At 45.6% G+C, this 14,855-nt stretch overlaps 1 protein-coding gene across 3 annotated transcripts in view; it reads left to right on the forward strand.

Moving 5' to 3' along the window:
* Positions 1-12,610, forward strand: part of Stau1 (staufen double-stranded RNA binding protein 1) — a 39,771-nt gene extending 27,161 nt beyond the window's left edge. Inside the window, exons 4-12 of one of the 3 annotated variants that reach the window (XM_085697003.2) lie at positions 2,168-2,266; positions 4,879-5,109; positions 6,829-6,972; positions 7,659-7,805; positions 8,692-8,767; positions 8,927-9,246; positions 9,846-9,968; positions 10,609-10,694; positions 11,323-12,610. In XM_085697003.2, coding sequence (XP_085553129.1) covers positions 2,168-2,266; positions 4,879-5,109; positions 6,829-6,972; positions 7,659-7,805; positions 8,692-8,767; positions 8,927-9,246; positions 9,846-9,968; positions 10,609-10,694; positions 11,323-11,338 — 1,242 coding nt within the window. In that variant the 3' untranslated portion in view covers positions 11,339-12,610. Of the gene's footprint in view, positions 1-2,167; positions 2,267-4,878; positions 5,110-6,828; positions 6,973-7,658; positions 7,806-8,691; positions 8,768-8,926; positions 9,247-9,845; positions 9,969-10,608; positions 10,699-11,322 lie in introns of those variants that run through there. The other 2 variants (XM_048441114.3, XM_085697002.1) reach the window with 2 other exon arrangements.
* Positions 12,611-14,855: the final 2,245 nt, after the last annotated feature.

Consider the following 14,855-nt stretch of genomic DNA (forward strand, 5'->3'; position numbering starts at 1 on the left):
ATAATTTTTAAAAAAATGAGCATCCTTGAAGATAGGAAATGGAAACTGGTTCTTAAGGCTCATTCCCAGAAATCACAGCCTGGCTCCTGCCATGTTTTATAGGCTAGGCAGGCCCGGAGCCAAAAGAGGGAGACAAGGAGCCTCATGTTTTATGTTGTTTTTATTAAAGGTCACATTAGATAAACTCACAGCTTAATTCTTGTACATCTATAATCCAACTGCTTCTCGGGCATTCTCAGTGTAGAGAAGCCACGAGAGGAGTGTTTGTTTGTGAGTTTATGAATTTGTGAATTTGGGGCCTTTCTTTGTCTTGTTTTCCTGTTGTGGAAGGTTGATGCTAATCATACACTGAGCTATGCTATCAGCCCTGGGCTGCAATTTAAGACTTCCATGGTTAGGAAAGGAATCTGAATGTTTTGTTTTTCTTTTCTGTGACTGAAGAATAATTCTTTTCTTTTCTTCTTCTTCTTTTTTGGTTTATTTGAGACAGTGTTTCTCTCTGTAGCCTTGTCTGCCTTGGAACTCACTAGACCAGGCTGGCCTCCAACTCAGAGATCTGCCTGCCTTTGCCTCTGCCTCCCAAGTGCTGGGATTAAAGGCATGTGCCCCCTCTGCCTGGCAAGAAGAGTAATTCTTATTGTCAGTCAGTAGCTGCTTGAGCAGCTCCATGCTAGTGAGAGAGTGTCTCAAAGGGTGAAGCTTCAGGGTAATGTCTGAGGTGGCCTGGTTCCCTCACACAAAGTTAAATTTCAAACTAAACCTTTTAGATGCTTTTAAGACACTTGGTTGTAAAATGGGCTTTAAGAAGTGCCTTCTTACACAAAGTTAAATTTCAAACTAAACCTTTTAGATGCTTTTAAGACACTTGGTTGTAAAATGGGCTTTAAGAAAAGTGCCCTATAAGAAGGCACAAGGCCAGGGAGTGGTGTGCCCCTCTCTTCCCAGCTGATTAGGAGGTTGAGGCAGGAGTGTCCCTTGAGTTCAGCTTGAGCAATATGGCAAACCCATAAGGAAAGGAAGGCCAGGGCCTATCCTGTTGAGGAGTGAGGACCCATTCAGGCACTGGGCACACGTTGCTGATGAGGCTGCAATGAAAGGGCCCTCGCTAGGAAGGAAGCAAACACATTGTTGAGGAGGAGAAAGCAGTCATGTGGATCTGGAGTAAATGTGGAGTTCGCCTGGATGGCGTCTGTGGGTTAGTGGTTAGTGCCCAGGAGCTTTGCTTCTCTTATCTTACTTGACCTTTATGGCTTGCTTGCTCTCTTGTGGGTGTGTCTGCTTGATGAACTGACCCACACAGCAAAGCCTGTTAGCAAGTTCAGCCAGGAGTTCCTGTTAGGGCTAATCCTGGAAACAGAAGTTGACAAATTTGGTAAAAGAAAGCTACAGTGCCAAGCTAGCAGCTCTGGCCAGGTCCAGATCTGCCTGGTGCTGTGTTGAGCTAGCTGTCCCGAGTCTGCTAAACTCTGTAGAACCCATATTTCCAGCTAAAGACAGGTGGCCTGAGCCCCTCTGAGCCCTCCTGCCAGGAATGAGGTCTGGTGAACCTTGGTACCAAGGTGAACTCTACCCTGGTTGAGGAGACTTTATTGGTTTGTGCCTTGGCTGTTTGCCTGCTGCACTGTGTGAGCCAGTGTTATTGGGCATTCTGGTCCTCTGCATTATTTACAGACATGGTTTCCAGGGCCTCTATAGTATGCCTGTGTGCCCACCACAGAGGGCTTTTCCTCCGACTGACTCTGGCTTGTGGACTTGGACATTCTTACTCTCCCTAGAAGCATTGGTGCCTTCAACAGCACCGCCAGGCCCATTGTACCCCAAGGCACTGCTGTGGCTTGTCATAGTGGGTTTACTAGCTGAATTTGGACAATATTTGACATGTGGCTGAAGGTTCAATTCCATATGGCCTCCATCTCTGGTTCATTGCTAACTCTGTAAAGCGGAGGTTCAGTTACTGTAGATGGATTAACTGAAAATTGAGGGTTTTCTTTATTTTTTACTTTTTTGAGACTATAAAGTTCTGGCTATCTTAGAACTCAGCCTATAAACCAGGTTGGCCTTGAACTCAGGGATACACCTGCCTCTGACTCCTGATTACAGGAATTAAAGGTGTATATCACCATACTTGGCTCCTCAAAGTTGACTCCTAACAATTATTTTTCTATAGATGAATGGAAGAGAATCAGAAGAAGAAAACCTCAATAAATCAGAAATAAGCCAAGTGTTTGAGATTGCACTGAAGCGGAATTTGCCTGTGAATTTTGAGGTAAGACATGCACAACATTGTCTTTACCAGATCCTGTCAGGATTCATGATGGGATCCGCTTTCTCCTAAATACTGGAGTAGTGCTCAGCTAAGGTGGCCCTTCATACTGATGGGCTAGATGGTCCCCTCAGGAGAGCAGGGGTTACTGTGTCCTGGAGTGTCTGTGGGTCTCTGTCCCTAGGAAAGTGAACCGTGCCATACTTGTTTTCACACTTGCACACAGGCCCTGTTCCTCCCCTTGCTCTGGAAAGCAACTTTACCTCCCAGATCTCCTTAGGTGTGGACTCAGTCAGACTGGCTGTGTGACACTACCGAACAGGAATAGCCTGAAGGAGGACTGTTGTTTTTTTTTGTTTTTTTTTGTTTTTTCTTCGAGACAGGATTTCTCTATAGCTTTGGTGTCCGACCTGGAACTAGCTCTTGTAGACCAGGCTGGCCTTGAACTCACAGAGATCCGTCTGCCTCTGCCTCCCAAGTGTTGGGATTAAAGGCATCCGCCACCATCGCCCAGCGTGAAGCTGTTATCTTGTAGAATATTTTAATTCTGCATTTATAAGGATCCCCTCATTTTATTTCATAAAATGCATATCTTCTCCTGATGCATGTTTCCCATTCACCCTTCATCCCATAGCCAGGTCAGGGTGACTGTCCTATGATCTGGCGGGTGATGTCCACTTCCCGCCATGGGGCAAAGGCAGGGTGATCTGTGCTTGCCTCCCAGACCAGCCTGTGTGAGGACAGTCCTTGTTCCCTGCTTCAGAAATCAGATACTCCTGTCTTACATGCTGTCTTCCCTTGAGGGGGCACCATGTGGCTGGCTAGTGTAGGAAGGAGACATGACACAGAATGACAGGGCTAGTTAGTTGCTAGGTGAAAGCTGTATCCAGACTCTCTCTGAGCGTTCCCTGTAAGAAAAGGAAAACATGCCCTTTCTTAGGATAGTATGGCATGAGAGTGCAGCTTTAGAGACAGGGGAGAGGATGACCAATATGAAGGTGTCCGGCTCCCCAGATCCCTGCTCAGGATCACCCCTGAATTCCTGATAAGTTTGTCAGTCATTTGTACTGTCACTACCCTGCCTGAGTCTCAGCTTTTTGGAGCCTTTTATTGTGGTGGCATCTGGGGATTAGATTGTCTGTCTGGTCCATCCCCCCCGCCACGTTCACAACTTGCTTTTAAGAATAGGTAGCATTCCAGAGACATGTCAAGCGGGCACCAAAGAGAAATTGTCAGGGTGCCCCCTAGTGATGGTCTTGTAAGGTGTACTACTTTTTTCTTGCAAAAAGAGTTTGTTTTGGCTTCTGCATCCAGAGCAATAAGAGTCCATCCATCATGGCAGCAAGTGGGTAGACGGGGCTGAAAGAGCAGGTGCTGAGTCTATGTCTTCAGTGACAAACATGAAACAGAGAAGTGGAATAGGATGAGGCTGTATATTCGCAATGCTTATCCATGGTGATGTGCTACTTCCTTAGCACCTCCTTGACCTCTTCAGACAGTGCCACCAACTGGGTACCAAGTGTGTTCTAGTGCCTGGGGCTGTGGGGATATTTTCATGCAAATCAGCACATGAGGTAATGGTGTGGAACCATCATGGTTCATCTCTAGGTGGTGCCAGTTGAAATATTCCTGCTGAGTAACTGTCAGGTCAGAAGGGTCACAGCCGCATCTGTTGGTAGATTGAGCAGGGCCTGCCTTTTCTGTTGTTTGTGGCAGATTGTCTGGCCTATCCTGGATTCTCAGAAAGTATTGTTGGATAAATGAACACAATAGTTAATTTCCAGTCAGGTTCAGTGTGGGCTGTGAGGTCTGAGTAAGCCAACATATATTTGATCTGAGGACGTGTGCACCTGTGGGCTCCTCTCCCATGAACAGCTGTTTCTTTGACGAACTTTGTTTTCTGGGCATTTCTTTCAACTGCTTTCAAAACTGTCAGATTTGACAGGACATCTTGAAGTAGGGCAGGTGTGTGACCGGAAGGACTTTAAGCCCATGCTGTGATCGTACAGGAAGCGGAGCTCTGCTCAGTGTCACCTTACACACGCCCTCTTCCTGCACTCTCCACTGTTCTTAGGTTTGTTTTTATTGTTCTGCCATGCAGCCATGCAGCTCAGAGCCTTCTTTCAGTCTTGTCTTTGTGGTCACCTTTATCTCTGACAGTCCTCAGCCTTCATTCTTCATGAGCTTGGTGTGTTGAAAGGCTAGTCGAGTGCTCTTGTTCTGAGGGACTAGATTCAGGGTGTGCATCTTTTCAAAGGTAGAGTCCTTCTCAGAGCACCGTGCGCCACCACTGCCCCACTGGTGCATTGGGTCAGGGCTCCACAATGGATGTGGTTCTTGCACATCCTTGGGATGTGGGACCTTTGGAAGACACCCTTGAGTCTGGGAATTAGTGAGTATTCCCAGTGTCATCTGTGGGGTTGTCACTGACAACCATCTGAATTTCTAAGCCTCTGCTCTGCTGTCAATTAAACCTGTCCTTTCTCTACTCTTTGATATTCTGCATGTGTTCACAGATGGTTATTAGATCCCTTCCACATGCATTTCTTTGAAATAAGTGTGCCAAGCAGTGTGCCTTACCACTTCTAACAAGTGTCTGTCACGCTTTCACTCAGTCTTTCCCTCTGACACAGGTGGCCCGGGAGAGTGGCCCACCCCACATGAAGAACTTTGTGACCAGGGTTTCAGTCGGGGAGTTTATAGGGGAAGGAGAGGGGAAAAGCAAGAAGATCTCCAAGAAGAATGCAGCAAGGGCTGTGCTGGAGCAGCTGAGAAGGCTTCCACCTCTGCCTGCTGTGGAGCGAGTGAAGCCCAGAATCAAGAAGAAAAGTCAGCCCACATGCAAGGTGAGAGCCTGTATGGCAGGGCTGCGGTGTACAGTGGTTGGGGTAGAAGCTTGGCTGTTGTCCAGCACCACAGTTTGCAGTAGATGCTTCTCAGGCAGCACATGAGCTGCAGGTGGAGTAGAGATGGTTGAGAACAAACACATTCAAGTGTCAGGTTAATATGGGGGTGGGCATCAAATCCTATTGGTCTCTGTGGAATGGGTGGGACTGTAGCCCACCTGTGGATTCCTGTCTTGCGCCACTTCTAGTTCGGGGCTCAAGGTGGAATTGGCACACAAAGGACTGGGTCTTGGGTAGCAGAGCCCAGAGAGACTGTTTTGAAAGAGTTCTGGATATTTGAATGAAACCTAATGGGTCTATAAAAAAACAATGACCGAGCCCATGTCTGGGGGGGGGGGGGGACACACGACATTGACCAGCTGGGCAGTGGTGGCACACACCTTTAATCCTAGCACTCAGGAGGCAGAAGCAGGTGGATTTCTGAGTTCAGGGCTAGCCTGGTCTACAAAGTGAGTTCCAGGACAACCAGGGCTTTTACACAGAGAAACCCTGTCTCAAAAAAATAAACAAACACATGAAAAACATTAACCCAGGGGGCTGGAGCAACAGTTAAAAGCACTGGCTGCTCTAGCAGAGGACCCTATCCCAGTTCAGTGCCACATGGTGACTCACAATTGTCTGTAACTGCAATTCTAGGGGGTGTGACTCCTCCCCTCCGTGGACAACAGGCACACATGTGGTCATACATGCAAACCAAACACTCATACACATAAGATAAAAGTAAATTTTTATTAAAAACAAAAAAATGTTGACCCCTGTTGAGCACTTAAACGGAGAGGACTTGGGTGCGGTGTCAAGTCACTTTAGTCGTCTGACAAGTGCTTTGGGGAAGGAGCTTCCTTTCCCAGGCTTCAGCTGGCATGTGTTTAATTAATAAATAATAAAATAATAATAATAATAATAATAATAATGTTTTTGCAGTACTGGGGATTGAATGAGGGCCACAAGTTAGCTGGCCATATCCTCTACCATTGAGTTGCATCTTCCAGTTAAGGGCTTACACGAGCTTTAGTGGTTTCTAGGTTTTAGTAACTGAGAAAGCTAGATTGTGGGACCACGGGTGATGGCCCTGACTCCATCTACCCTTTCTGTCATTCTCGACCAAACATTGTGGTCCCACAGCCCTTTACATGGCAAATCCCAGTAGGTGAATGTCCCCAGTCACGAGGAGTCTTTTCCATTATGCAAGAAGTGGAAGAGGATATGTGTGAACACCTCATGTTGTGCCAGGTTGGGGCATGCAAAGGAATTCTGTCCTTGGGGGATCCTGGAAGTTTCTGAGCAAATTTTGGGGATATATATATATATTCTCTCTCTCTCTCTCTCTCTCTCTCTCTCTCTCTCTCTCTCTCTCTCTATATATATATATATATATATATATATATATATATATACACCTTTTCATTTACTGTCATTTACTGTGAAGACATGAGTGCTTTCCCCTCACAGTGAAATGTTAAAGTCCATTTTCTATGACACAAAAATTATTTCAGCATGACTATAAAGCACGTTCAATTTTTAAAGGGTTTTGAATCTGAGCCATTATACCAACACTAAGATTTTTGTCTCCTGTCATCTGCTGACTCTGGATGGCTGATTTCTTCCTGTGACATAGAAACTATAATGTAGCACACTGTGTTTGCACTGTTTGCTCTTCAGCTACAGACAGCCCCAGATTATGGCCAGGGGATGAATCCTATTAGCAGACTGGCACAGATTCAGCAGGCCAAAAAGGAAAAGGAGCCGGAGTACGTGCTCCTTACAGAGCGAGGCCTTCCACGTCGCAGGGAGTTCGTGATGCAGGTGGGTTGATGCAGCTGTGGACAGCCCTTCCCCAACCATATCAGTCCCTGATGGTCCATACTCTTATCAGTACATACTGTCAGTAAGGCCATGTTGCAGTTCACTGGGCCTGGTGATGCATGCATTTAATCTCAGTACTCTCCAGGCAGGTGGGTTTGAGGCTGGCCTGGTCTACACAGTGAGACCATACCTCAAAAACCAAACAGAAACAAAGGCAAGAAAATGAGGATCCATATGATAGAGGAAGTTAGACTGGCAATTTCCCCTAAGTGACTAGTCTAGGCCACGGAAGGAGTCTCTGTTAACCCTCTCAGTGTTCTGGCAGATTTTGATTTTAGCGGCCAGATACCTGTGGTTGGAACAGCTTTAAAAGAGTATGCTGGAACTTGTCCAATAGCCAGCCCTCAGGAGAGTGGAGGAGGTGGCTTCACTGTGGTTAGATCTAGACACATACCTGTCTTTGTAAATATGCTCTTGGAAAGGATTGTGGCACACATTTCCATAGAGTATTTTTTAGTGTAGATTTTAAACATTTCTAACTTGATTGTGGCCATTACAGGAATAGTTTCAGAGTCAGAGTACACAAAACACGTAGCAAAGTCATCCTCGGGGGCTTTTGGCAGCAACCAACCAGTTCCTGTTGTGTCTTAGAAGGTTCAATCACAGGTCTTTGATGTTTTCTACAGGTAAAGGTTGGGAATCACACTGCAGAAGGAGCGGGTACCAATAAGAAGGTGGCCAAGCGCAATGCTGCCGAGAACATGCTGGAGATCCTGGGGTTCAAAGTTCCCCAGGCGCAGCCTACCAAGCCAGCACTCAAATCAGAAGAGAAGGTGACTGCTGGGACTCTCACTGCCAGGTGGCCTAGCTCCCTGCATGGGCAAGCCTGGGGCAAGGCTTCATCTTCCCTGCAGTAAGCAGCCTGCCCCCTGGGGTTCGTCCGTTGATAGTGTTTGCAGGAGGGAAGGTTCCTGTCTAGTTCACCGTGTCCCACGCGTGGTTTGAAGTCTGTTTAGTGTCACTGTGGGGTGGATGTGCATTTCTGGAGGACGTCCTGCTCTCTCCTGATGGGTAGTTGGGATCAGAACCAACAAGTATGGCTGTTATTTGTGCTTCACAGGGGTCTGCATGATCTAGTCTTCTGCTCTTATGGATCTGACTTTGGTTTTTCTGGGACTAGATAGCATGATTAATAACAGGCCAGATCTGTAGTTTGGCTCAGCCATTGTTCTGTTGGGGTTGACTAAAGTAGGACTGAGTCTCTTCCGAGCTCTGCCATTTCATGACCAAGAAATAGCTCCCACTGTGCCTGTGAAGTCAATACCCGGGACCCAGACATTCCATATGGAATTTGCATAGACCCGGATTTGGCCTTCACATTTCTCATTTGAAAACCCTGTAGATACATATAAGCACCCTTGCCTTGTGTCTGACAGTTATGCACTAAATGCCTCTGTGTCCTTTGTGGGAGTATTGTTTCTGGATGTTAGTTCTGGGTAATGTACACACTTCTTAGCACCAATGTAGACCTTACTGGGCTGAGCACTTTCAAGCCAGCATTCTCTGGTCCTTGGCACAGAGTCAGCTCTGCATTCACGATCTGCTCCATGTGATTGCCATCATGGGCAGGTATGAGAGTTTGTGTGGTGGGGGACATGACAGACTATGCACACAGACCCCAGTGCTTGTCCATGCTCACTGCCATTTTTCTTTCTTAAGACCCCAGTAAAGAAACCAGGAGATGGAAGGAAAGTAACGTTTTTTGAACCTAGCCATGGTGATGAAAATGGAACTAGTAAGTGTAACCCTCTTGGTCCAATGTGCTCTGGGTTTGCATGGTTCTTATGTGACAGTGTGAAGCACTAGTAGGCACCACCTTCCTAGTACTGGGATGGTGCTAAGGGTGGCACTGTAACTTCTTGGGTGGCTGTGGTAACCTGTATGTCTCTTATAGGTAATAAGGAGGACGAGTTCAGGATGCCTTTTCTTAGCCATCAGCAGCTGCCAGCTGGAATCCTCCCCATGGTGCCGGAGGTTGCCCAGGCTGTTGGGGTTAGTCAAGGACACCACACCAAAGATTTCACCAGGGCAGCTCCAAATCCTGCCAAGGCCACGGTAACTGCCATGATAGCTCGCGAGTTGTTGTACGGGGGCACCTCGCCCACAGCCGAGACCATTTTAAAGAGTAACATCTCTTCAGGCCACGTACCCCACGGACCTCGCACAAGACCCTCTGAGCAGCTATACTACCTTTCCAGAGCCCAGGGATTCCAGGTGACTGTTTTTTTTGTTTTGTTTTTAGCATCTTTAAATCAGTTTCTTTCTGCATAAGATCGCTTTTGTAATGTATGCAAGATCCTGGGTTCTGTTCCAAGCACCACAGAAATCAGAAAAAGTGAGATCATATGCTTTGTCTAAAAGATTGGAAGTACAGTATGGTTTTGCACAGGAGCAAAACAACAGGAACAGGTGTGGGGTATGACAAGGTGGCTCATCATGTAAAGGTGCATCATCAAACCTTGAGTTTGGGGGCTGGAGAGATGGCTCAGAGGTTAAGAGCACTGGCTGCTCTTCCTAGAGGATCTGAGTTCAATTCCCAGCAACCACATGGTGGCTCACAACCATCTGTAATGAGGTCTGGTGCTCTCTTCTGGAATGCCAGCAGAACAATCTGTACATAATAAATAAATACATCTTTAAAAACAAAACGAAAAACCTTGAGTTTGATTGTTGGTGGGAAGAAAACCAACTTCCTGTAGTCATTTAGGTCTACAGGGAGGGAAGATATTTTCCCTTAGGAAGCAGCATTTAAAACCTAAGTAGGCTCCTGAAGGACTCTGGTCTGTGTCCCACATGGTTCTCTTTCTCCTTAGGTTGAATACAAAGACTTCCCCAAGAACAACAAGAACGAATGTGTCTCACTCATCAATTGCTCCTCGCAGCCGCCCCTCATCAGCCACGGCATCGGCAAGGATGTGGAGTCTTGTCATGATATGGTACGTGGGCCCCAAAGGTGCCGCAAGAAGCTGACTGCGCACCTGACACATTCCTTCCTTGGGCTGTTAGTGGTCTCAGGAAGAGAGACAAAGTTCTGTAATCTTACTCACTTCAGCCCGTATTCTGGCAGCTGTAGAAAGCCCCTTTTTAGGGAGTCTGTTCAGATAAAGTTAAACCCTAAAAGAGAAGAGCCTGCACACATGAGCTTTGTCACTTACTGGATGATAATGCTGCATGGAGCAGACACCTCTAATTTAGAGGGAAACAGGAGTCTTTTGTTGAGAGCATCGTAGGTCACTGTCAGGTGAAAAGCCAAAAGTAAATATGTGGTACACAAAGAAAGTAGCAGTTTGGCGCCTTATCTTAAAAATTCAAACATTTTATCTGGGCAGTGGTGACTGGCCTTTAATCCCAGCACTCAGGAGGCAGAGACAGGCAGTTCTCTGTGAGTTCAAGGTCTTTGTAGACCATCCTGGTCTATAAAGTGAGTTCCAGGACAGCCAGGGATACAGAGAAGCTCTGTCTTGGTTGTTCAGGGTAGGGAACTTAAATATTAAGTTGCTAGCAGTTTGTTGACGTCCCCTTCCACAAGAGTTTAGCCTGTGCTCTGTGATTTGACTGTTCCTTCCCCTCTCTTAGGCTGCATTGAACATTTTAAAGTTGCTGTCTGAACTGGACCAACAGAGCACAGAGATGCCGAGAACAGGAAATGGACCAGTGTCAGCGTGAGTGAGCATATGCAGAAATTGCTGCCGCTGTTGGTTGACTCTGAGGAAGTACTTGCCTGAACTGCATTCTGGCTTTAACACCTGCAGGGCCCCAGAAGTACCCTTCTTTATCTGACTCTCAATATTCACATGATCACATGATTTTAATGGTTCATGGTGGCACACCTTGCCCTCATTTAGTCCCTACTCCATTCTGCTCTTCTGTCCATTCTACAAGGGTCACATCTTATTACTTTTATGTGTAAGGGTATTTTGTCTGCACTGGCCAGAAAGGGTATTGGAGTTATAAATGGTTGAGATGCCATGCTCTGGAAGAACAGCCAGTGCTTTTGACCAGTGAAGAAACTCTAGCCTTTCCTGTGTTTATGGAAATAACCCTTTCAACTAAATATTTTTTTTTATGGAGATGTTGGGGACTAAACCCAGAGCCCTTGGTCATGTCAGGCAAGTGTTCCCAGTGCACTGTCTCTTTCCTCAGACACAGAATACATTCCTTTCTCCCTCCAGTTCTAGGATGACTATTCTCAGCTCCCACAAATGGGGCCTTATATTTGCACGCTGCATGTGGTTAACTTTAGTTCTCATTTCAACATTCTCGCCATTGTCATTTTTCTCTTCCTTAAAGGTGTGGGAGGTGCTGAACCTTTTCTGGCCACAAACCATTATAAATCCCAACATATATACTGAAAATACTGAGAACTGCTTTCAAAATTTGGAATTTCTGATAACTCCAGTGGGCCGAGAACGAATATAGAATGTGGCAGCAGTAGCAAAGAAGACACAGAGACTCCAGGTGGTATGGCCTTGTGTGCTGGGCTGCTAGTGACAGCGCTGTGCTCTGCCAGCTATCAAGAGAGACCAGCCCCATCACCTTCAATTTTTATATTGTGATAAAAGAGAAACAGCATGGCTAATTCTCATGCCGGCTTATTCGGATATTTCGGACAACCCTGGACAGCCACACCAGAGAGGCCCCGGAGCTAAAAGCACCAGAGAAAAGCCAGTTCTTCCTATCCTGCATAACAGACTCGGCGTGCTCAGCCTGCCACACGTAGTGCCCACCTACTGTAACCACTGCTTTCTCAACAGTGATGCTGTTTCATTATTTCCTTTGGTTGATATGACACTATAATTTTCTTTTCAGTTTCTCAGTTGCATCTACTTATCTAGCACAGTTTAGAAAATTGTCTGAGACCAATGCTATGAGTCTAGCAAAGATCACAGGCCTGTTCGGTGATGCGTCTGTCCTTCAGGCTGGCTAAACAGATTTATCTGAATCCTTTACAGTCTCCCCCCACCCAACCCCTGTATAAATTGGACAGCTTAGGAAATTTAAACTTTAGGTGGTCTTTTTATTTTTAAGCAGCAGACTTAAAAAATGAACCCAGACCTTTAAAGATTATTACATAAATCGTCAGTGGGCATGTCTCTTAAGGAGGTAGCTTTTTACCACACTACAGGACATTACCTGTGGGTCCAGACCCTGCAGGCTGGTGTCCCTGGAGTGCCTAATGCAGTCAATTCCAACCTCCTTGGAGGGGAAAGGTTTCCTGGTGCAGTGCTGCTGTGCACAGACGCAGGTAGGTGAGCTGGCCCTGGTGGAGAGCATTGCAACCTCAGACTCAGCACTGCTTCCACATTTGGTTTAGCTGGAACCTTTTCACCCATGGAATGTAAGTAGTCTTTGTCAACAATAAATGGTAATACTAAATTTTTTTTTTTTGGTTAATTTATTTTCAAACACCACTACTTCTAGATCAATCCTCTTCTGGTTCATTACCCATCCCCCCCTTTTTTAAAACAAAAAGAAAAGGAGAATATTTGTAATGCTTGTGATTCTGTCTGGGCAAAAATCTGAAGACCTAAAAATCTCTTTATATTAAACTATTGATCAATAAACAGCTACTAAGAAAGTCTTTCTCCAATTGAGCAGTAACTGAAGAAGGTGGTGAGGAAGGGGTGTGGCAGCTGGGGGAGTCAGGCTGGCAGTGACTGAAGGTTAAAAAAGGGGTTTACTTTTTTTGTGTGTGGTTATTTGAGACAGGGTTTTTCAGCCTTGGTTAACTATCCCGAAACTTGCTTTGTAAACCAGGCTGATCTTAAATTCAGAGATGCACCTTCCTTCTGCGTGCTGAGATTGAAGTCCTGTACCACCATGCTGACAGAATTCACTTTTAAAAGCTACATGTACACTTGGCTGTTGAATGTATGAAAAATTAGTGGCACATATTCAATATGAATGCAGCAAAATGAGACATTTTATCTTCAAAATAATAATCTGCCATAAGCCAGTAGTTCCCTTTGAGACTCCCTAGTGCACACGACTGTTAGGCAAATCATACGCAAATATTTTCAGCAACTGGGGACCAAGTATTCAAATACATGAGCATGTGGAAGCCATTCTGATTCATACTCACATGGCTTACAGGAACACAGATACCTTGCCAATGAAGAATATGGCTAAACCACTGATGAAAATCGTCCTTCCTCCAGCAAAGATTACCTGCCTATAGATCCTCCTGTGCCCCTTCTACAGTCAGACATCTGAACTGAAAGGAGCACGCCAGCCCAGCCCTCCTACAGAGCTCACTCTCTGTGGCCTATGCTGCAGTGTTCTCTGAACTCTTTCCATGTCTCCATGAGTATTTACATGTCATACAAAAACTAAACATGCACTTTTACCCATAGATGTGCTTCAATGGCTCCTGATGAGCTAGAGAGCACTAGAGGTTACATTTTTAGGACACTACACAGTATTTCTGAGTCAGGGTTTCTGAGCTTCAGACACCAAGGCACAATGGCTACACAGGCCCCATTACCTCTTTAGGCTAGGGATGGTTTTAATCTCCCTGCCCTTGCATGTTTTATTGTCCTATAAAAGTTATTTCACTGAACTGCCTCAGATACTTTTGACCTTGTCCTCATAGGATCTTTGTTGATACTTGTTAAGTGTTCAAGTGTCCTTTAGAAACTTCGGTAATACTTAAAAATGGGGGGAGGGGGATCCACGAATATAAAATGCCAGTTGACAGGTAAATGGATATTTGAATATTGTGGTGTATTTCCCAATATAATATTATACAAAGTAAGAGCAAACTAACTGATTATTGCCACGGCCAACAACAGATATGCTTGGGTAAGCAATGTTAAACCCATTTAAAGTAAGCAAAAAAGTTTGTGTGTGTGTGTGTGAAAATAACTCAGGCACTACTTTGACATTCGTAACAGCAATAAAGTCAATACAAATGGAGTCTAAAATGTGACCTCATCTGCTAAATTTCTATGCCTGGAGAAGCTAGTACCAACACAATAAAGATGAGATGCAGAGAGCAGCATTAAAGCTAGCTCTAGTCACACCCCTGGGTGTTCCCAGAGCAGCAGGCAGGATAGACTATGCTGTTATGAAAGGAGGCTATATCAAGTGGGAAAGCAGGACAGAGGACTGACTGGCCATCAGGCAGGAAATACTATCACCAACAAGCACTTATCAGCAAAGAGTGAGAGGAACTCTGAAGACCAGGTTTCTTAAACTGTGGCCTGGTCAGTTTTGGTCCCTTATTTATTTTTTGAGACAGGCTTTTTGTGTATAGCCCTGGATGTCCTGGAACTTGCTCTATAGACCCATCTGTCTCTACTTCCCAAGTGCGCCTCCACTGCCCAGCTCCTTGTTCAGTTTTTTAACTAAAGAAACAAGTCTAAGAGAGAAGAGCAAATAAAGAACATAGAAAAGCTTAGTACACTGGGTTTTGGGCTGAGGATGCACTTTTATACCAGGGGCACAGGAAGGGAGGCTGACAGCAATACTTGCTTCTAGCATGAAAGTGGAGAGGCAGTCCAAAACACTGGAAGGAGTTGTGGGAATCCCAGCAACTGAACCATTTAACTGGGTAAAGAGTGTCACCAACACCCGGCAAAAAGGTAAATTTTAAGACATAATTTTTACAGGGTAGCGGCAGGGCAAACTTAATCCCAGCACTCAGGAGGCAGAGGCATTTCAAAGTTTGAGGTCAACCTGGTCTGCAGAGCTAGTTCCAGGACAGTCAGGGCCGTTATAAAGAGAAACCCTGTCTCAAAAACAAAGCCAAATGAACAAAGGCCTTGGACCCCTCTTGCCTCTTTAGAATCCTGGAATGATAAGGACTTTCAGTATCATAGAAA

Source organism: Myodes glareolus, chromosome 10 (genome assembly GCF_982192425.1).
Source record: "Myodes glareolus chromosome 10, mMyoGla1.1, whole genome shotgun sequence".
NCBI classification, from domain to species: Eukaryota; Metazoa; Chordata; class Mammalia; order Rodentia; family Cricetidae; genus Myodes; species Myodes glareolus.